General features: G+C 43.8%; 2 protein-coding genes across 9 annotated transcripts in view; one reads left to right on the forward strand and one right to left on the reverse strand.

Annotated features, from left to right (window-relative positions):
* The window catches only part of RB1 (RB transcriptional corepressor 1), a 151,875-nt gene extending 149,219 nt beyond the window's left edge, over positions 1–2,656 (forward strand). For both annotated transcript variants that reach the window (XM_045796812.2, XM_087865149.1), the window contains one exon: positions 759–2,656. In XM_045796812.2, coding sequence (XP_045652768.1) covers positions 759–832 — 74 coding nt within the window. In that variant the 3' untranslated portion in view covers positions 833–2,656. The remainder of the gene's footprint in view (positions 1–758) is intronic.
* Positions 2,657–7,152: 4,496 nt separating this feature from the next.
* RCBTB2 (RCC1 and BTB domain containing protein 2) overlaps positions 7,153–23,440 on the reverse strand; it is a 44,725-nt gene continuing 28,437 nt past the window's right edge. For 6 of the 7 annotated variants that reach the window (XM_045796816.2, XM_045796815.2, XM_087865151.1 and 3 more), the window contains 6 exons: positions 20,335–20,400; positions 17,359–17,549; positions 16,698–16,824; positions 14,841–14,980; positions 10,551–10,681; positions 7,153–8,448 (listed from right to left, as the gene is read on the reverse strand). In XM_045796816.2, coding sequence (XP_045652772.1) covers positions 8,308–8,448; positions 10,551–10,681; positions 14,841–14,980; positions 16,698–16,824; positions 17,359–17,549; positions 20,335–20,400 — 796 coding nt within the window. In that variant the 3' untranslated portion in view covers positions 7,153–8,307. The remainder of the gene's footprint in view (positions 8,449–10,550; positions 10,682–14,840; positions 14,981–16,697; positions 16,825–17,358; positions 17,550–20,334; positions 20,401–23,440) is intronic. The other variant, XM_045796818.2, reaches the window with a different exon arrangement.

Here is a 23,440-nt window from a genome sequence, read left to right on the forward strand (position 1 = left end):
TAACTTTTTTTTTTTTTAAAGATTTTATTTATTTATTTGAGAGAGAGAGAGTACAAGCAGGGGGAGCAGCAGAAGGAGAGGGAGAAGCAGGCTTCCAGCTGAGCAGGGAGCCTGATGTGGGGCTCGATCCCAGGGTCCTGGGATCATGACCTGAGCCGAAGGCAGACGCTTAACCGACTGAGCCGCCCTTAAATAACTTCTTTTAAAGAGGTTTCCTGGTTTTGTCTATGCCGTAATTAATACTGTACCTTTAAAATGTTCACGTCGAAATTAAATGAGCCGTGAGCTGCTGTCTTTGCAAGGCGTCTCCAAGCACAAGGGAGTTGCTTGCATCGTGAAGAATACCGCTCACTTCAGCAGACCATTCTGGGCCAGCCCAACATTCTGCTCTGCCACCAGGCCAAACTCAACCTCAGCATCTCTGCAGCAGTGGTCTGCAAAGTTGGGCACACCTGGGAGTATATGAGGCCACCTTTTGGGTGCATAGAGAAAATACTAGAATTTCTATTTTTATCTCATCTATTTTTCATGTTTGGGCTATGCGTGTTTTAGAATTTAGACACAAGCATAAATGGTATGCATATACACATACAAATTTAGTGGTACATGCTTGGAAAAGAATTCATGATAAAAAATTTGGAAACCACTGCTTTGCCAGGCCCTGAACTCCATCGATTTGGCACAAGAGTAACATATATGGCAGCCCTTTGTCAACTAACACCATCAGTGCTATTGACATTTCTTCATCCTCTTTCCAGCATCTACCCGAACACGAATGCAGAAGCAAAAAATGAACGATAGCATGGATACCTCAAACAGGGAAGAAAAATGAGGGTCCCGTGACCTCTGTGGGCACCGCGTACACCTCTGGCCTCATGGTCTCTCACAGATCCCACTGTGTGACTCTCCCAGTTTCTGTTTACGGCCGCATTGAATACGTATCTTCAGCTTTTCTGGTGGATATCAAGTCTGCGCACGGGCTTGCGTGTAGTGTGCGTGCAGGGGATTCCTAAGCCACTTGCAATGTCGTAGTCAGTAGAATATACTTGTTATTGCACAAGATTGAAAATCTTGTGTAAATACTGCCATTTAAAAAGTTGTAGCAGATGTTTCCATTTCCAAAGTATCATTGCTCTGCTCTGCAAACGGGGAGGATGCCCTGGGAGTGGCGGTCCAAACAACCCAGGCCTATTTGAGTACTTTGTCTTTTCTTGTGGCATATATGTGATGTTTGCTGTTATTTTTATTAATTTATATTTATATATTTTTTTAATTTAACATGAACGCCCTTAGAATATGTGTCCTGTCTTCCAAATGCAATTTGGCTGACTACTCCCCCTTCACCCAAATGATCCTGAACTCTTCTGCTAAAACAGATATTAGAAACTAGAAAAAAAAATCACTAATTTTTACACATTAGATTTTAGTTTACTAATGGAATCTGATGTACTGTGTGCTTGTTTTATAAATTTTAGTTCTTAAACACAAGCAGAAAACAAAGTATAAACAAATGATGGTGTCATACTACTGATACAGATTTCATACCTCAGGATTTGTAAGAATTTATTGATCCTTTTCTTCATCCAATTCATGCTTTAAAATGAGAGTTATTCGTAGTACTCTTGGTTTCTATACCATTCAGATCACCGAATTCACGAGGTAGCCATCTAGTACTTGGAAAATCAAGTGTTCAGCTGGAGCTTTGCTTGGAGGGCCCTAAGACAGTATATCCCAAGTGCACTTTCTAATGTTTCTGGGTCCTGAAGAATCAAGATTTAAATAATTTCATTCCACAAATAGACTGTTAACTACAGGAGCCTTAATTTTTTCTTTCTTAGAGGTTTGTCTAATTGCATCTCAGCAATTATTCCGCCCTCCTAAATTTGGGAAGGGGTGTTTTCTCTGGAATTGTACATGTCTTCCATGTATCTTTTGAACTGGCAGTTGTCTATTTATCTTTTTTTTTTTAAGTCAGTATGGTCTAACACTGGCATATTCAAAGCCACATCATTTCTACTCCAAAATTGCAAGTAATCAAAGGTCTTTGGGTTAGGCATTCATGTTTCTATCTGGTTTTGTGCAAAAGCTTCAAATGAAAACAGCTGTGTTAGAAAACGAGGCGCTTTCCCCCGACACCTAAAGGTGTATTTAAACTATCTTGTGTGATTAACTTATTTAGAGATGGTATAATTTAAAATAGGTGATATTTAAGGTAGCATCAGCTAGCTTTTAGGAAAATCACTTTGTCCAAACTCAGAGTTCTTTTTAAAAAGAAATCTGGTCTTATTTGTTAGAAAATGAAATTTTATGCTCAGTTAAGTTTCAAACTTATTTTTGGCAGTTATAACAAGGCACTAGGAGCTTTCTTCCATTTCCTCATTAATTTTTGCATGAATATCATAAAAATCAGTTAGCTTTTAGGTCAAGGGCTACCATATTTCTGGATCTTTTGCTAATGGAAGTTCACATTAGAGTTAGTGCCAGAATTTTAGGAACTTCAGAGATCCTGTACGGGGATTTCTTAAATAAAGCTTCAGATATTGCTTTATCGCTTTTTTGTATTGGTTAAAACTGTACATTTAAAATTGCTATGTTACTATTTTCTACGATTAATAGTTTGTCTATTTTAAAATAAATTAGTTGTTAAGAGTCTTAATGGTCTGCTGTATTCTTTGTATCAAGTGCCCTAATGTTCTCTTCTATATCTGAGTTCTCTCCTGGTATCTCATCCATTCTTAACCTTTAATCGGCTTCATATGCTGATGATCCCCAAATACATTTCTCCAGCCTGACCTCTTCATGGAGTTCAGAGCCCTCACAGCCAGCAGAACTCTTGATTCTCACTCTCTGCCCCCACCCCCTGAATTACCAAAATAGAAATCAAAATCAAATCAAAGTACCTTGTTTCTACCCTACTCTTTCCCCATTTTACTAACTACTTACTTGGTCAAGCCAAAACCCAAAGAGTCATTTATCTGCTTTTGTTGAGACCACTGTTTTAGACGTCTACCTGGTCTCCATATTCCCTCTCTTTCCTCTTTCCCTTTCAACTGAAGAGCAAAAGTGATTCCTTTAAAATATAAACTGATTCACATCGCTAGTTACCATGGCCTGGGAAGTTGCCTCTCTTCACGTCTGCATCCTCCTCTCGTGCTACTTCCTCCCCGCTCGCTGCGCGTTAGCCACACTGACCTTTCCTCCCATAATACCAAGCCTCTCCCTGCCTCAGGGTTTTCTATTTGCTGTTCCTTCTGTCTGGAGTGCTCTTCCCCCAGAATTTTGCATAGGTGGTTCCTTCCTGTCTTTCAGGGCTCATCAGCTCGGGGGCCTGCCTTGACCACACAAGCTAAAATCCTTACTCTGTATCATCATATTAGTCTCCTTCAGAAGTGTAACAGCATTTATCACCATCAGAAATTGCCTTGTTTAACATGCCTACTGCCTGTCTACTTATCCCAGCATCAACCTCCCTGCTCAGCTGGGAAGCATCAGTCTGGCTGGTCTTTAGAGCTCTAGCACCTAGAAGAAGCTCATATGTAGCCAAAAAAAAAAAAAAAAAGTATTTTGCATATTTTTCCAAGTATATGGAGACAAATAATATTCTCTTCCTCTTTTAATATGTCATATACTGAGTACCTACCATGTTCCAAGCACAGCCCTAAATGTAAGGGATACAGCAATAGATAAATAGAGCCAAGATCTCCATCTCTGTGGAGCTTCCCGTCTAATTGTAGTTTCAGGGACAGGGAGCAAGTGAATAAATGAACAATAGTGTGTCTGGTTGTATTAAGCGCTATGCAGAGAAGCACAGCAAGGAGGCTAGGGACTGCCAACTGGAAAGGAATTTAAGAATGTAAGACAGGGCAACACTGCCTGAGATGCTCTTTGAGCAAAACCTGGAAAAGGCCAGGGAGTAAGTCATACAAGGATGGGAAGACAGTCTACAGAGAAGAAAAGGCCGTGCTTGGAGGTGGGAATACACCTGTGTGCTCGAGGGCAATAGGGCGTCAGAGAAACATAGACAGTTGTGAGAGATGGAGTGGGGAAGCCAGAATCTCTGTTCATCTCATGCAGAGTTTATATATCAAAGGCCTTGCCTGCCAAACATCCCATGTATATACATAGAGACAGACAGAGATATAGGTATCGCAAGTCCACAGTCTATTATCTGCAGTTCTGAAATAAAAAGCTTAAAAACCCAAGTGGTCTGTGTGTTTGGTGACAAAAATTATGTGGCATCAAAACCATATCTAAGCCTTTATCCCACTTAGTCGGAACATTCTTGTTTCACTACAAAAATATTAATACATTGATTGGGGCTTGGCCCTAGGCCCGGCCCGGGTATTACATATTAGGTAGTGTATGTACCGTACGGACTAAACTCCAAAACATGAAATGTATCTGGTACCAAGGGTTTCAGATAAGGGAATACCTCGAATTTAAGTAATAGGATTTCTCAAAAACAGGGCGGAAAATGACATTCTCTCCTCCCAGAACAGCGGCGTGTTTGTTCCTGAAGGAAGAAAGGCAAAGAGCTTAGAGCAGGAGAAGCAGCAAGCATACCTCCGCCGACTGTAGTTCTGTCGGATGGGAATCTGACGTGATGCGAGGCGAAATCAAACAGCCTTTATGACACTTGAAGTTTTTAGTCGGGATTAGATAGAAAATTAATCACTTCCAGAGATCTAGTATTCTAGCAGTTAATGCTCTTTACAATAAAAAGGACAAGTTCAAATTCATATATTTGTTTACTTCTTATGACAGTTTTCTGGTGCAAATGGTGGGGAGAAAAACCCTATGTACTATTTCTATTACCGTCTGGACGATTTCAAAGAAACTTGCCTGTCAAAGCATATTTTTGTTCCTCATTTTTGGGCTAGCGTCCATGGCATTAGTAATGATTCATTCAGTAGAATTTTCCTTTGGACTAAATATGTATTTTACAGGACAACAGGAATCCTTGCCTTTCGAAGTAGCAAATTTCTACCACAAGGATAGCATCTTACATAGAAATATATCTTGGTAACACTGTATAATGTCTGAATGGATTTAAAACAAGCTCTTTTAATATGAAGCTGGATATTCTCAGAAATCTTTTTCTGTGTTGGTTATTTTGGGAGTATACTTATATACTAGCATTGGCATATAAGATAATGACGGTTTAATATAAAAGTTAAATTTATGCCACAGACCAACCTCACTTATTTCCTCAACAGAAAATGTCATGATTTCAATGGAATGTAGTGAGAGAAAATCAGTATGGTTTATGTCTTTATGCTTTGGCAAAGACTGAATTAGAAATAATAGATATGATTTTTCATTTTTCTTTGCAATCTTCCCAACCTATCTGTGGTAACAATAGCACGGGGAGGGCTAATAGAGCAAACCAAAACAAAAAAACAAGACAAGACTATGTAGTTTATCATTGTTGCCTTTCGTTATCACTGGTCAGGAATCCTGCCTCTAAATAAAAATCACGTTTGATCCGGAATGGCTGGCCATTTCTTCAGGTCTCAGCTGAAGAACATTAACCTTTAGTTTTAAAAAGCATTAAATAGTACCTTCACAAACCTCTCTCCGCAGAGGATGGTATTCCTGTGAAATCTTAACCCTTTTCTGTGCGTCGTATTGGAATTATACTGGAAGCACTTAATCATTGAACTTCCTTGTGTGAGCAGAGAGGAAACAGAACTTCAGGATAGAAAAATCAGAGATGAATTTATGTAAGATAAAGGATTCATCCATCTCTGATGCAGTGTCATTATGAAAAATGTACCTGTTCCCTCACATATTCCTAACTGAGCAAGGTTTCTGGGGCTCTACAAACACTCAACTGTTAGAAACAAAGCGTTGTGATTCTTCATACAGGAGTGTTGATGGCAAGCGTCTCTTCAAAGACCAGAGAGAAAGGAATGTATTTTTCGGGGCTGTATCCATGGGACTCATCTGTCATCTCTCAGCTGGTCTAATTAGCCCTTTCTTGTTTGCAGTCCCAGATTTTAAGGGTTAAACAGTGATTTTCATCCTTTGCTAAACATCAAAATTACTTGGGGAGCTTTTAAATGTACTGAATTGCAATCCTTAAATCTGTATTTCGTAAAAGTTCCATAGATTATTCTGTTGTACACAGAGATAAGAACTGAGAGAGACAGCAGTACAAACCTACACATAGCAAAGCTTAGAAAATCTGGGTAAAAGTCCATCCAGCCCTTCTGAGTAACTGGCACTCTGGCAGCACAGCTGTTGACCCCTTGTGGCGTGCGGTAAAGGGCAGGCCGTTTTTCATGCCTAAATAATGTACCTGTTCCCTCTAAGTGTTCCGATTTTTACAGGAGATGATTTCATAAAAGAAAGAGGCATCAGGAAGTTTCAGAAGACCCTGTGAGAAATAGGCAAGAAAGGAAGAGGTTTCGGAAGAGCTTATGAGGATGGAAAGGCATCAGTCAGTGGCCGCGGGCACAGGAGGGTGAGTGGGGACAGTCAGCAACGCAGCCTGCACCTGTCCAGCTGCCCGAGCTGATAGCTGTGGCCAATCCCACGTCTGGATGTTTCTTTGGTAGATAAAATAGCACAGCTACCAAATAATGAAAACAAATGGTATATATGGCAGACTTAAAATAACAAATAGCTGAATAAGACTATATAATTCTAAGAACAGGACTCTGATTTAGAGCTAGAGACATCCAGGCCACGTTGGCTCTATCAGCTAAGGTCTGTAAAAACAGATAAAAAGGAACTAAGGATTCAAAAGTGACCTCATGGGGGCACCTGGGTGGCCCAGTAGGTTAAGCATCTGCCTTCGGCTCAGGTCACGATCCCAAGGTCCTGGATCAAGCCCCATGTGGGTCAGGCTCCCTGCCCAGTGGGGAATCCGTTTCTCCCTCTCCCTCTGCGTGCGCACTCTCAATCAATCTTCGAAAACCAAAACCAAAAACAAAAGCGACCTCACCAATAAAGAGCAGTCACATCAAGAATACGAACGGTAATTATGTTGTTTATATGCCATTTATGTTTCAGGGTGGGCTTTGCTACGATACCTTATCTGAGTAGCTACTTCCAAAAATAAGCTTATATCAAATGGATTTATGTAAATCTAAGAGATGTCAGGTTGGTAAAATTTTGCTGCTGCTTAGGGATTTAAAAAACCACACATTTCTCCTATTATCTGCAAATAAGCACTTTATTATCAAATAGTTCAGCATCAGAACGAGGTTTCTAATTCCAAAAGAGCTTTCTTTACATAATGTATTGTGAAACACATATCATATTGTGAAACACATGTTAGAGGAATCTGACACTACATCCTACATCCCGTTCCAGTTTCTCTCTTGCAGTTGGGTAACTTGTTTTGATCTAAAAAGTATAAATTTATCTCACTCTTGTTAATGTCCATGAAATGTAAGTATGAGCTCCTTTTCAACTAGCACTTTGTAAGTATTCTGTGCCAGGTTAAGAGAACTGTTTTCTAGTGACATAAAAGTCAACTACAAGAGAAACACATAATCATTTTTACTTACACAGGCAAATCTCTCTTAACACAAAAAGAAAAGACAAAATGCAATTATGTAAGGCAGATGAGCCCCGAAATAACATTCATTCAGAGGCAGTACTTCATAGTCCATAATCCCATATGAGAAATTAATGACTCAGAGTAAACAGAAAATTAAAATTAGCCCTTGGGACTCTGACAATTGAATTGCCAAGGCTGTTTGTGACTTCTAATTAATGCTCGAAGTTAGCCACTATGACTCAGAACAAGTTACCAGAAGAATATGAACCTCACTAGTAACAGGCTATTTCAAATTTGTTTTTGTGCAAGTTATTCCTTCATCCGGTGTCCCACAAACAAAGCTGTTCTCAGGGCATACTTCAGATTTATAAGAAATTAACTGAGTGCCTACTGAGTATGCAAGGCGGCCGGCTGGGTGCTGACAATGTGGTATGACGGCATTCCTTGTCAAGCTCTCTATGTGATATCAGCCTTTGGAAGAATGGACATTTGGCCAGAATGGCATATACTTAGACCAATGTACCAAAAGTGTCCAACTTAAGTGACTCGAAAGAGGAAATGGTAAATAAGATGTTTCAGTTCTTTTCCCTTGAGCTTAGTCACATCTGATCAGGGCGCTGGATGCTTTCTACCGTCAACTTCAGATTTCAGATGATGGGGCAGCCTGACCACCGCCTTCTTTGACAGAACGTTAAGTATTCAGCCAAGTGTAGCTCATCATATTATTACGGAGAAGTTATTCTCTGGCTTTTGCAGGGAAAATGGAAATGCTAAAAATTCTTTCTTGCAGGTGAGGATCAATTTTTAAAGGCTCCAACTCTGCTTGCTTTGCTGATAAAGTTCTTGAGAAGATCATGGTCCATTTCTGCAAAGCCTGAAGTCTGCGTCACTACAGTCAAATGGTTTATGCAAAACCTGAAGCAGAATTCTTCTAAATCCTAGGAATAACAACAGAAAATGTCTTAACAAATCTGTATATCCCAGTGCAATGCAACGGAGCATGGGGAAAATTCCTAAGACACAGGAAGGAAAAAGATTTGAGAGCCAAGAGGAAGAAATGTTGGTATGGCACTACCTAAAAATAGTTCTAAAACTGTATAGCTAATGTGAATCTGTGCTTGTAAAAATTTAAATAACACAGAGTAAAATATTCAAGTTCCTCCATGCCAACCCACACAAAGAATCTTTTTCTTCTCAGAGATAGGCACGATGTGTATGAATTCTGTACCTTTTCCTCATGACAGTATTTGCATTGTTCATTCCACTTTCAGTATTTGTTAAAATACTCCACTTCTGTATTTGCCTATAGTAGCTGAAAGGTTTCTACCCGAAAAGAGTTTCTACTAGTGTTAGGCACTACCCTCAGCACTGGGCATAAGGTTGTGAGCAAAACAAAGTCCCTGCCATTCCTCAAGGAGCTTACTTTCTAGAAGACAGAGGGCCGGAAGGTAACTATACAGATAATTCACATAAACAGGGACTACGAAGAAGTCTTGAAAATGAAGCCTAGTTCAGGTGGAAACACCGTGTGCCCACTGCCTCATCACTTGAGAGAGCCCTCCAGCCCCCAGGACTGTCCCCATGACTTTAAGAAACTCGAGGAAAGACTGTGCAGGGACATAGCCTAGCCAAGAAGCGTTTTGCATATTTCAAGTGCCCAGGATATGATTAGGTTGATGGAAGACGTTCACTATGCTTTTAAATGTGAAGGTTTCAAGGTGGGTTAAGATTTTTTTAAAATGTTAAGTGAAAAAAATCCAGCATTTAGAGCAAATTACATCATGTGACCTAGGGAAAACTAGAAGGAGCTGTATGAAAATGTCAATGTTCTCTGGGTGATGAGTCACCTCCTTCCTCATACTCTCTATATTTTCCAAATTTTCTTTAATAAGCATATTTATTTATATAAGCAGAAAAGAAGTTATAACCTTTTTTTCTGCCTACCACTAAATGTTCCTGTTTTTTGACTGAAGGAGAGGATATCCTTATAACAAAAGGAAATCGACTCCAAAAAGTATGGCCTGCTTCCTAAAGATTTAGCTCTAAGACAGGTTTTCTTTCCTTTCTTTATTATCAAAACAATACACGTTCACTGTAGAAAGTTCAGAAAAAACAAGCCAAGATAGGAAATAAAAATCATCCATAATCCCACCATTCAAAGATGACCTTTGACGGTCTTTTTTTCCTCTATGTAGATAATGAAACTCAGTCATTTTAAATTCAGCTACTTATGTTTAAAAAACAAAAACAAAAAAAGGGGCATCCTTTTTCAATTAATGATACATTGTGAGTAGCTGTATAATTTCATGGTATAACACTCTACAGTTGAAACAATCCTTTACTGTTCCTGTTGGCTTTTTCTAATTTTTCAAAATTATAAACAGTGCTGCAGTAAACATCTTTGAAGCTAAGTCTCTGTCCAAATCCATGATCGCTTCTTTACGATAAATTCTTACAAGGGGATTCCTTAAAGAACTGCACCTTTAAACCTCTCAGTACATGTGGTACGGGTCGGCCCCACACGGCTGGCCCAGTTCACACTCTCAGCGGCTGAGCCTGCGTCATCTCTAAGATTATGTTTCCCGGTGTCACAGGTGAAAAATTATACCTTACTTCCATTTATATTTTCCATTTATTCATAAACCCATGTTGTTCTTTGGTCCATTTATTTCCATCAAACTGCTCATGTTTTCTTTTTGTTTTCTAAGAACCACGCATCAACTATGGTAAACATGTTTCATGATATGTTGCAAATATTTCCCCCGGTGTATCATTTAATTCCTAATTTTCTCAGTATTTTTTGATGCATAGACTTTTTTTTTCTTTCTGAAGTCAGATCTATCGATCCTTTCCTTTATGCCTTCTGCCTGGGAGCGCTACCCTAACGATATATCCATGTTCACTTTCTCTGGTACCTCTGTTTACTTCGCATGTTTACATTAAAACGTTCATCTCTTAGAGCTGATTTCGGTTTAATGTAGGAACTAAGCACCGAACACCTGCCCAGAAGCTCGGCCAGTGGGAGGGACGCTTATCTGACCTGCGCGTCGTACTTCACGGCCGCCGAAAGCAGAGCGATGGCGTTCTCCTCACAGATTCCTTGCTTGATAGTTTGCTGGCAGAGCTTTTTCAAACGATTTTCTCTATAAAATGTAGCCAAATCTAGCAACCCTGGTGGGAAGAGATGTTTATTAGGGAGTGATTTCGAGCATCCTCGAGAGTACACTCGCGTGTGATCCTCGGGGAAGAGCCGTGAGCGCAGGCTCGTGCTGACTTACGTCCTGAGCAGGGCCCGACCCCGCAAAGACCGCACACAGACGACCGGCGGTGGGAAAGCGGGAGCTGGCGACAATGGCTTGAATATTTTTCCTAGAAAGGCTGCTCGGCTTGTCCCTCCCCGTGCATTATGACTTGTCCTTCTGGGTCCTTTCCCTCAGCACACACACATGCTGAAACCGTGCCCATAATTTTACAAAAGAAAAAAAGAGAAGCCTTTTGTGGATACATGTGTGCCTCCCATCAGTCTCCCCCATCTCTCTGCAAACCTGGGGGACAGCCTCTGCCTGCTGCCTCCATGTTCTCACTTCCCATTCTCCCCCAACGCCGTTCCAGCAAAATCCCATCCCCTCCGCACCCTGGTGCTACCCAGGCTGCCACGGAGCCAGACCCAAGGGGCTGTTCTCTGGTTTCGTCTCACTCAACATTTACACAGAATTCCACATGGTTGGTGACGCTCATCTTCTTGAAACACTGTGTTACCTGCTTGTGTTTTTCTTCTCCCTAATTCTCTTCAGTCTCTTTGCTGGGCCATTCTTCCTAATTTCCCAATGTTTGAGTGCCCCAGGGTTCAAATCCTCAGTGGCCTCCAGCACCAACCCCCTGCCCCCAGCTTAAAATACCATCTAGGGGCATCTGGGTGGCTCAGTCGTTAAGCGTCTGCCTTCGGCTCAGGGCGTGATCCCAGGATCCTGGGATGGAGCCCCACATCAGGCTCCTCCGCTGGGAGCCTGCTTCTTCCTCTCCCACTCCCCCTGCTTGTGTTCCCTCTCTCACTGGCTGTGTGTCTCTCTCTCTCTGCCAAATAAATAAATAAACTCTAAAAAAATAAATAAAATAAATAAATACCATCTAATACATACTGATGATTCCCACTGTAGTCTCTGTCGCCTACTTTCAGATCAGTCACCACAGAGTAAGAAATCTATGTAAGCCAGGGATAGGGCTCTCTAGATCTCCATGAGGTCATTTATTAATTAGTATAAAGAATGCTAGAAATACTTTGTCATTATGAAAGGAGTGCTGTTTGGCAGGAGGCCTGGCTAGAAATACCGCGAGGCTCCTCCTGCCCTCACGTGAATGGGACGAAGCCGCAGGAGACCAGCAGTGCCCGCACTCTCTCGCCAGGTCTACACTCAGGCCTGGCGTGCCGTCTGATCGAAAGGTTAGCTGAGTCCTCTACTAGAAAAGGGTCACATCTACTGCAGGCTAACCTTTCATGCAAGGTGCTTTGCAGAGGCCTAAAGCACAAAGAGCCGGGATTTCATCAATCTGACATCAACTGTTTTTCCATCTCTCTGCTACTAAGTTGTGCGTATGTGGAAGGACTGGGCTGGAAACTTGTTTTCATTGTAACATGACCAGTACTATCAAAATTATTGAAGAAGGGCCTATGGCCTAATGGAGGAACTGAAATCTTTTGAAATCTTGAGAACTGGGATGGCTCAATTGTTTCTGGTCAGTTCTCAGAAACTCCCAAATTCCTATATATAGCCCCACACCCTCCTGAGCTTCAGAATCACGGAAACGCTGCCCTCAGAGAAGACCCTGCCCTGAGCCCCTGCTCAAGACAGCCTGGATCTGTGTCTCCTCCAGGCACATTCCCCACTGTGGCCAAGGAGCCATGCACCCACGCCTAGACCACACTTAGGTTACTGGGGACTCTGGAATTCCCTAATTGGCCCTGATGCCACATATGTGGATATTTCCTTCCCTCCAGACCACACCACCAGTGCCCAGATGCCAGGCCCCAACGGTGGCCCAGGATGGGGGTAGATGGAGCTTGTACCTACCGGCTGGGATGCCCACACATCCCTTGTAACGCAGAGTGTAGCTGGAGGTGGGTAAAGAAAGATGGCAGGCCGCAAGCTGGAGGCTTGGGGTCTGTCCTTCCTGTGCATTCCCACGAGGAACTCTAAGGAGTCCTAAAATTCTAAATTCCAACTAAAACTCAAGCCTGCCTTTCAGTTCTCAATGAAGGTATATTTTTCAAAGTATGAGAAGCGAACATATTTCATCTTGATTTCGGGTCAGGTCATGATCTCAGGGTCCTGGGATCGAGCCCTGTGTCGGGCTCTGTGCTTGGTGGGGAGTCTCCTTAAGGATTCTCTCTCTCTCTCCCCCTGCCCCTCCCCTTGCTCTCTCTTAAATTAAATCAAAGATTTAATTTATTTGAGAGAGGGAGACAGAGCACAAGCGGGGGGAGCTTCAGGCAGAGGGAGAAGGGCGCCCCACTGAGCAAGGAGCCTGATGTGGGACTCAATCCCAGGACCCTGGGATCATGACCTGAGCTTAAGGCAGATGCTTAACGCACTGAGCCACCCAAGCATCCCCAAAAAAGAGACTCTTAACAAACTGAAGGTTACTGGAGGGGAGGTGGGTGGGGAATGGGCTCAATGGGTGGTGGGCATCAAGGAGGGCACTTGTTGTCATGAGCACTGGGTGTTGTATGTAAGTGATGAATCACTGAATTCTACACCTGAAACCAATCTTACCATATATGCTGTCTAGAATTTAAATTAAAAAATTTAAATAAAAAAGAAAACAAATCACATCACTCCTATTGTAGAAGTTGCTAGTTTCCTTGCTCCCCCCACCCCCCGTATACACACAGATCCATTTTCCTTTCTTCCACAACCGCTTTCCCCAACCTCTCATGCAGCTGGGGTGCTGTCCTAGGCCATCTCTGATCCATGGTTTGGAATAAGTGGAACGTCCAGGACCCTCCCTTAAGAGACACGGATTTGCCCTTTGCCCCTTCCTCATGGTCCCCTCCTCCGTCCTGCCACAGGTAATGCAAACGCAGCCTTGGCCCGTGGGTGCAGGGGCCATACGTGGGATGCCCTTCACTGTGTCCCTGTGTCCAAGAGAAACTATACTATTTACACCAAATTTTTTTAAATGTTGCTGCTAAAGCGAATCCTAAATAACACAAACCTCACGCTCAAAACCTTCCAAGGCTTTCCATCATACCAAGAATAAAACAAGCTCTTCACCACGGCCTCCAAGGGCAGGCATGTTCTCACCCACATCCCGCTGCCTGATCTAATATTACCACAGTGACTTCACTCCCCCACCCCACCTTCCTCCTCTTCCTCCACATGCTCAGTCTGTTCCTGTCTCAGACCTCTGCACTCACTGCGTAGACGTGAGTTCCCATGTTTAGAAGGCTCTTCCCTTGGCTATCGCTCGCTCGCTCTTGCCTCCCCGGCTCTCTGCCGCACGCGCTTCCTCACGGAAGCCTTCCCGGCCCTCCTGACTCACGGCCTGGCTTGGCTTGTGAGGACTTGCACTCGTCCGCATGCCAGCTCCCCAGGCAGGGCCAGAGCTGCGGCACATACCGGGCATGGGCACTACGACATTTGTGGAAGAAAGGAAGGAAAACTACAAAACTTCAAAATCAGATTTTCTGTTTACCTGAGGAAAACTAAATGCTGATCTGGTCAACAGTGATACTGGATGTATACACGTGAAATGAAAATTTAATGTAAAACTCTGAGGCCTGAACCCTTTAGTTCCTTATGGAAGTAAATTCTTTCATTCTCTGCGCCTCTGGTCAACAGTACCGCTGACGGCTGTGAACTGAGATGTGGGAGGTCCTTCACTCTGCGCCTGTTTGATGACCTGTATCGCTCTTTTACCGTCCCTACGCCTGACGTGCGGTCACCGCCTTCGGGACAGAAGGCCCCAGAAGGTCCACAGTGTTCAGTCCCGGAGCCATCTGGAGGGAAGTTCCTGCTTACAGGAATGCAGGCCTTATTACTACTACGTGCATTTTACCTTTCCTACTGCAAACACCTGGAGGCAGCCGGTGTGGCCGCTAAAGGGTCACCTACGTTACTGACACACACCGGCTTCGAAGAATGGCACCCCGGCCACAGCGCTGACGGTCTGACAGCTACCGAGTCAGCCTTCGTATGAAGCAGTAACAAGGGAAAAGAGCTCGGTCTGACTACAACAGGAGAACGACGTCTGTGGTTGCCCTCACAGCCACGTCCGCCTTGCCAGTTACTCGGCAGGTGGCCGATGGCTTGGAAAAGTCTGGTAGCATTACCTACTGCCTCCTCGGGAGAAAGGCTGATGCTGTCCGTGTACAGGTATTCCAGGAAGGCTCGGTAAACAGGATACGAAAATTCACTCATTTCCACGGTGTCATCCTCGTTGTCCTCCAGCGAAGAACGAAAATGCTCACACCTGAAGGAAGACAGAAGCCCTGGGGCCCTGGCTCCAGCGCGAGCAGACGACCCCGGAGAGACACATCCTCGTGGGGCTCCCAGGGGGAACCGACAAGGACGAGGGGAGAACACAGCACCGCACAGGACTCGCTTCCAGTCGCACACCTTCATGTCCCTGTCCTGGTCCCTTGCTTCCTCTGGCAGCCGGGAAGCTCCCTCACCCGCCCTTTCTGGACAAGGCAGCAGGTGCATACCCGCCGAAGCCGAGCCGCCTCTGCCGCCGCTCGAGGCAAAACCGGGGCTGTGCTCCCAGGCCGCGTTCCTGCCCCACGGCCACTGAGCGGCACTTATGGAAATCAGGTGGGTTTATTTTCATGAACGCAGAGGAATTTTGTTTCTTTACCTCCTCCTCTAGACTGAATGGTGTCCCCCCAGATTCATAGGTTGATGCCCGACCATAGGATATAATGGTATTTGGAGAAAGGGTCTTTACAGAGGTCATCAAGTTAAAATGAGGTCATTAGGGTGAGCCCTAATCCAATAGGACTGGTGTCCTTATAAAAACGGGGAATTTGGACACAGACGTGCACACAGGGAGAGCCCCGTGGAAAGCCTGGGGTGATCCTGCCCCAAGTCAGGGAATGCCAAAGACGGCCAGCAAACCACCAGAAGTTGGAGGAGAGGCATGACTTCGCCCTTAGGAGAAACGCACTCTGCCAACACCTGGATCTTGGCCTTCTGCCTCCAGAGCTGGGCGAGAATACACTTTCGTTGTTGAAGTCACTCGGTGTGTGGCACTTTGTTACAGCAGCCCCAGCGAACTAACAGCCCCCACCTCTTCCATGCAGGTTGACGAGCTATGGTGGGAGTGAACAAATGTTGTACGGCCTGACCTAAGAGGTGAACCTGAGACTAATGCCATGCTGAGTTTGTGATTCATCAGGGCAGAATTTAAACATCTGTTACACAACAACATAATGATTTTTAAAATCATTATGCTGAGAGAAAGAAGCCAAGCACAAAAGATTACACCCTGTATCATTCTATTAACATAAACTTCTAGAAAATGCTAACTGATCTAGAGTGACTGAAAGATCAGTGCTTGCCCCAGGGTTGGGGCATGAGGGGCCTTTGAGGGGCGGCAGAAACATTCTGTATCTTGATTTAGGGCAGTGGTTTCATAGGCATAAATATATATATAGATACGTCAGAGCTCCTCAAACTGCACACTTCAAGTGGCTGCAGCTCGTTGCTCAAAAATTATACATCAATAAATCCGATTTTATCATCTGTGTTAACTTTACCCAGTTGGCCTGCAAAAGCCTCACCTTCTCTTTTTTCCGAGCATCTCAAAGTTCACCATCCCACAACTGATGGGGAGGGTGACAAAGCTCGGTTCCTAAGCGGGGAAGGCCCCTTCTGTGGAAGCGGCCCACGTGGTGCTTGAAGCCCAGACCACGCTGGCCAAGCGTCAGCCAGCTGCTCTAACGCCAAGGCGCACAGACCACCTGCAAGGTCTCTACGGAAGCCGAGCCCTCACTCCCTGACGCCCCCGCCCCGCGCCCAGGCCACTACACCGGCCCCGCTGGTTCTCGTTTCTCGTGTCCGTACACCGTGTTTCCCCGGCGGCACTGTATGCTCCTCGGGCAAAACCAGCCTTACTTAGCGGAGTTCTGTGGACACCTAGAACATAGTGAATGTATTTACTTCAATTCTCAAAATCAGTGATTCCTTACCTAATTTTGAGAAGGACTTTATGTGCGTAAATGTACTTTCCATCCACCAGGAACTTGAGGTCGGCGGTGTTGGGGTTGTCAAATTCCCTCTTGAGAGACTCGGCCACTGTAAGGTGGTCGTCGGGTTCTGAGAGAGGAACACCAATGTTTCTAGGGTTAACTACAGACACAGAATGCAGGCCAGAATGCAGCACCGCTCTGCGCACCCTCACGAAAATACCCGAAATACGTGACCAACTGAGCAATGCTTTTCTCCCCTACATACGGATTTTCACGTCTCTGTCATCATTAAGAGCCTCACACACATCTGCTTGTGAATCTGGCAAAACAACAATGAGAAAGCCCCAAACGGCTCCACTCAATGAAATTTTTGCATGTTTCAGTAAACAGACTGGCTGAAAATAAAAGATACAGTTTCCCAGGAAAATTAAAAGCAGTCATATAAAATTGCTTTTAATGTAGTACGTGAGGTTGGTTTCTGGTACTTTCAGGAAAACTTAATCCGTCAAATTAGTTTCCTTTCACAGGAGCCCATTAGAGAGAAATCAGTTATATGATCTGCACCTAAAAAAGCCCTTCCTATCCCAACAGAAAGCACGAGAGCTGTCCTCCTAGTGTTCAGGCCAGCACCCAGAGGGACAAAAGGACAAAGAGCGCTCACCCACGGACAGGAGGCGCCACGAGACGGCCGGCGTGGCGAAGCAGGCGAACACGTCGTCGGTGCAGGAGAAGTGGGTGAGGTGGGGCAGGACCACCGACTGGCCCCGGCACTGGCCCCACATGTACACGTGCCCGCCCTGGGTCTTGGCCGCCGACGTGTGCGCGGAGTGGCAGGCCGCGATCTCTATAATTCTAAGTTCACAAATAAACACCAAGTGAACACGGCAAACAGGAGAAGAAACAAGTTGATTTCTCCTTCCCTTCGCCTTAACTGATTTTAAAAAACCAACAGAAGACTTAATCTCCTAAATTTTCAGGCACCCAACAGTTATTTACAGTTTCGCTATCCTTCAATGGCAACTCGTGAAGACCTGCTTGTTACCACTTCTACCCAGCAGGCCTCCAAAACTATGTACCGTCCTGTTGTGATAGGCAAGTACAATGCAACAGTAGAGACCAAAACAAATTAACCAAACAGTGATCTAATTTACTTTCTTAAAACAGGACTTACTGAAGGATGTAAATAAGACTTGGGCTACTTAACACAGGTCTTGGCCCAATACCGAGAAATATTTTCATCAAAATTTCACCAATTTTAGTGTTAGATGGAACATGTTGTGGGCCGCCCCAACTCACACTGCAGACAGTAAGGTCAATAGTTCTGAGTCTTGGACTCTATCTTCAAGGGCCCAAGAGAGCAGACTTCAGAAGCTGACATACGCTAGACCTAGTGCGGTAAGGTCATGATGGCCACGGAGGTAGTCGTCAGTATACTTCCTAGCAGAAAGCCCTGTGTTTGTTGAACTAATTGATTTTCTCAAAAAATAAGCCACTGTACAGATTTAGAAAAGACAGGGAACTATTTTACCCTAAGTGAGGTCACCATCCTGATTTTGTCACAGCGGGCCATGGTACCACCAGCCTCAGTGACTAGGGCTCAGAACTTCAGTCATCTTTGACTTCTTCTCTTTTCTCACTTACCACTTTTTTTTCAGAATATCCAGTTGACAAATCACATAGATTCTCTCTTTGTAATTTCTTCCGTCTGCCACCACCCTGGGTCAGGCACACCCCATATCTGGATCAAAGTAACAGCCTCCTTGGTCCCTCTGCCTTAGACTCTCTTTTCTGAACCAAACTAGTTGCACAAGGCTGGCAGGTTAACAAGCCTCTGAAAACACCATTCAGTATTTTCAAACTGTCCCTGACTTCCCACAAGATAAAATCCAGACATGTGGCATTAAGACCTCTCATAATTTGTTCTCTACGTCTATCCAGCCCTCTTTCAAATCACATTTGCCTACATACCCTATGTGCTAACACACAGAGGTACTCACTGCCCCTCAAAATTATTATTCACAAAGTCCCTTGTTCAAGAATGTTCTTTCCTTTCTCTCTGCCTTAGAAATCCTGCCCATCTTTCAAGGCCCACCTCAAATAGCTCCAAAGTAAGAAGTCTCTTGTGAGCTCTTGAAGCACATCTTGTCTACACACTCCAGTCTGGCCTTTATCCTCTCTGGGGCGTGTGTCTTCCCTCTTCAGCTAGGTTCTAAGTTCCTGGCAGGCTGAATCACTGGCTTATTTCTCTCTAAGTGTGTTTCTCTCCCCAATATGGTATCTGACTAAGGAATTTATAGGTCATTTTATTGACTAATTGGGAAAGACTCAACAACACAGAACTGAGGGGTGGCTAAGACCCCATTGACAGGCTAGCAACTGAAAGATGGAGACATCCCTCCACTGCCTGCTTTAATTGGATGTTTCCCAGCCAAGGTGGGAAGACGGGCATCACACAAGCTGGAGATGGTTGTGGTGGCCAGCCTCGGAAGGCTGAGGTGTATTGTTTTCATGTGTGGCCCAAGCAATTTCACTGATTTATTCAAGGGCAGCTCTCAGCTCTTAAAGACAGGAGTACTAGAAACGAGGCTACGATGTGCCACGATGAAGAGCCTAGACGTAGGAGTCAAACAGACGTAGGGGTGCATCCTAGCTCTACCACTAGGCCATATGACCATGGGAATGTTCATCACACTGCAAGGCTAGTATGTGAGAATAAAATGATAAAATGTCAAACACCAAGCACAGTGTCTGGTGTACAGATAGTAGCTAACAGTAGAGGTCTCCTAACAGAATTACTACTAAGCGTTTTCAGTGGCAAAGCGTCCCTCGTACAGAGACTGCACACTCCCAATGACCAGTTCAGAGAGCGAGACCTTTCCCATCCGCATGGTTAAGTCAGTGAATGGGCCAAACCTCCACTGTGCGCTTTACAAAAGAACTTCCTTGCCCACACAGGGAAAACGGCCAATCCTACTTGGCTTCTCTTTTCAACAAAGAAAAAAGGGGAAGGAAATAGAATAAATACATTTATTCAAAGAAAGGTCATCTACTATTACCATTTACCCTCACATGTTACACCAAACAGAGGGCGGCGGCACACACTTTACACGGCTGGATGCAATACGCAGGGTGTCAGACAGCAGCCTGGGGAGGCCAAGTTACTTAGACTCTTACCATCCATTTTATTGTGTTTTTTTTCTTTTTTAAGGGTGAGGGGAGCAGAAGACAAGGTAGCAGTCATTTCACAGCCTTGCGGTGAACAGTAAATGAAATCAGCTACCCGGCACGGTGCACATTCAAAACCAGTCTCTTCCGGTGACTCAAGTGTTTACCAGTGGCTGCAGGAACTCTGGGAGACCACTTACAATCTCTTTTCTCTGAAGATGTTCTATGAAAAATGTGACTGATAGAAACACAGTGTCTTTCTACCCAACATCAGAAAACCAAAATAATTTAATTCCTACATATGCTTCTGAAATATCTTTATGAGCCTCCATGGAAAGGGAGTAGTCTTTGCCCTTACAAGAGGCAGGAACACGGCTTTGTGGAGAAAGAGTGAAACAGACACGGCAAAGGGGTCAGGATGCAGAAGGCTGTGGAGTGCGGGCCTGCCCTAAGCACGGCTCGGGACGTTTACCTGGAACACCTAGCAGCGCTCGGGAAGTCAGGGGTGGGGCACGGGCTTGGCTGACGGCAGCAGCTGCTACAGGAACAAGAGTGGAGAAAGTTTAGAGGGAACCTTCAGGCCTAAGTGTGGGACCCAACCAACTGCCAAGGCACCCTGCCATGGCCTAAGGTCATCTGTTCTTAAATCTGATTCACACCAAGAAGCAAATTCTGACGCTCAGATTTTCCAGTCTAATATGCACCAGGCGGTGACTGTGAACTGAGCTAACCTTCACTGGCAGGATGTCTGGCATATTTCACATTTTACTTTGCAGCCATGTGTAATGAAAAGAAGGTACTACACATTGCTAATAAATAAATAATTTGTGTCACCTCCACAGAATGATCCCCAACGCCCGCAGCTTAATGGCTGTGGTACTAGAAACGAAAATGCAGAGAGCGAGGAAGAATATAAAACAGAAAACAATGAGGAGAGAGAAAAGTGATCTGTGAACAAGAAGAGTGGAGAACAAAGAATGATAATAAAGGGTCCAGAGCAGTGACTCCCAAGCCTGGCTTTGTAAGAGGCCAACATATTACCAATTATCACAAGGTGTCACAAAATTCACAAAAACACAAGGCAAAGTTAGCTTTAAATCAGTTTAACTTCAAATATGCTTTTATGAAACTTCAGGAACAAAGACAAATGCTGGTAAATCAAAGTATTGAGACTTCAGAAAGATTGGGAATGACTGGATTAGAGAGAAGAAAATCACTTTAGTCATTAAAATTACTTTCATGTGAACATAAATTGCTAACAAATGTTATTAGCATTCTTCATCAGAAGTAGACCTCTGTGGGAAAATTTTTTAAAGGTTTTCCTTGGGTTGTCTTTTGAGCAAAGGATCCAATGCAGACAGATTTTCACTTTCCACTTCTGTGAACAGGTAACCAGGACCTAAAGATCCACCCCACCCTTAATTCAATCCTTTTGTTCCTAACTAGTCAAACTTCCCTGAAATGGGCCCCAAGAGTCACAAGTAGGTTCTTGAGAGATAAGTCATAATATATCCGCAAGTTTCAGTCACTGAAAAGGGTGGGTACGTGCAAAACAAGTCCCGGCAGCCTTACGAATTCCTCCCTCGCAATATTCGTGTGGTGGAGAGGCTGCAAACTCGGGGATGACCACAGGGAGTTCAGGCATGGAGAGAAAGGCAGGAATATCTCCTTCAAAACATTCATCCATGATGTTCTGAGCCAAAAGAATGATTACGTGGACAACAGTGAGCGTGCAAGTGCATAGCTATTTCCACTTTTTTAAACATTTATAATTCAAAATTTGAAAAAATTTAAAAAGGTTTTTTTTTTTTAATTGAGTTGTTAAAATAGACAGAAAAGCAATACTCTCAAGTACCGGGTAAGGAGCCGGCACTCCATAACTCCCATGCCCTGCTTTTCTGCGTCTCCTGCCTTCCCCACCGAGCTGCCCTATAATCCGTCTGGCCCAGTGTGACTGGAGTCAGAAGACCTGGCACTCATTCTGGGGCCATCGGGGACACGCAGTGTGATGTGGAGCAAGCTGCTGGTGGGGCAGAGAGCAGCGGATTTGGCAAGTCCAGTGACAGGTGAGTTAAAATGTATGTGAAGCGTGACAGCACCATAAAAATGGTCAAGTGCCATACAAATACGTTGTTTTTACTTCCATGACACCTTTACTTGATCCTTTAACACTTCTTTGTTGTGTGTCTGAATACCGAATATCCCTACTGGCTGGATTTGCTAAACTGAGGCATTTCTGTGATTGTTCAAAGCCTCAGGACTGTCCCTTCTCTTTGCACGGAGTAGTTCTGAACTACGTTTACGGGAAATGCAAACAGCACGGCTGTATGCATCCACACACACCCGCTGGTTCCCGAGTCCAGTCCCTCTCCTCCTGCCCAGTCCTTACGAGGTCCAGGGTCATATTCTAAGATTTTGGGGAAATAAATCAAAAACAGATCTTTTTTTTTTTTAACCTATTTGACACAGGTTAAACAAAATTAGCCAAGCTTATAACACTCAAATGAAAATCAAGGGGGTTGAAAATGACAATTTGGTTCTTCACCTTCATTGTTAAATATTCCAACAGGAAAATACAAAAGAATTGCATACAAATGCAAGATAATCCATGTGTCCATATATTTGCTTAAAATCAGATGTAACAAAAATTAATATGCACAATAAAAAAGGAAATATCAGTATTAACTTCTACAATGATTATAACCCTGGTTTAACAGAAACACTAATGAAATATTCTTGTTCCACAGTACTGTGTCAAAAAAATGTAGAATGAAAAGGCAGTGGTATAGCCATGTTTGAGACATTCAAAAGGCTTTCAGGATTAGTAGGGTAATTTGGGGGAAAATTCTGGGTATGTTAATTACTTAACACAAGCTTGTTGTTAAGACACAAAGTGTCTTAATTTTCTAACCATTTTACACTTCCTCATAGTGATAGCGTGGGAGCTAAAATAATGAGACAGTCCTATCCTTTCAACCAGCAATTTTATAAGTAGCTGAGTGGATAGCTTTATACCCTACCCGATTTGAGGTACTTTCATTTTCCTAAGCCACAGAAGATTGACCTCAAGTGTTATTCAACTTCCTCTTAGAAAGACTGGTAGGAGAAGGAAGGGAAGAATGAAGGGGGGGTAAACAGAAGGGGGAATGAACCATGAGAGACTGTGGACTCTGGCAAACAAACTGAGGGCTTCAGAGGGGAGGGGGGTGGGGGAATGGGACAGGCCAGCGATGGGTAGTAAGGAGGGCACGTATTGCATGGTGCACTGGGTGTTATACGCAAATAATGAATCATGGAACCTTACATCGAAAACTGGGGATGTACTGTATGGTGACTAATATAACAAAATAAAAATTATATTAAAAAAGAATATAAAACAGAAAACAATAAGGAGGAGGAAAAGGTAATTTGTGAGGGAGAAGAATAAAGTAGGATAGCTGTTGGAGGTTTAGTCCTTGTCATTAGTGTAGAGTAGCTGAAATATGGGTAAGTGAAAGTAGAATATTTAACATACAAACTCCCCAATGGTTCACAAGCTAATTTTATTTTATTTATTTATTTTTAAAAGATTTATTTAT

This window comes from Ursus americanus, chromosome 10 (assembly GCF_024610735.1).
Source record: "Ursus americanus isolate L20-20 chromosome 10, mUrsAme1.1.p, whole genome shotgun sequence".
In the NCBI taxonomy this organism is placed as follows: Eukaryota; Metazoa; Chordata; class Mammalia; order Carnivora; family Ursidae; genus Ursus; species Ursus americanus.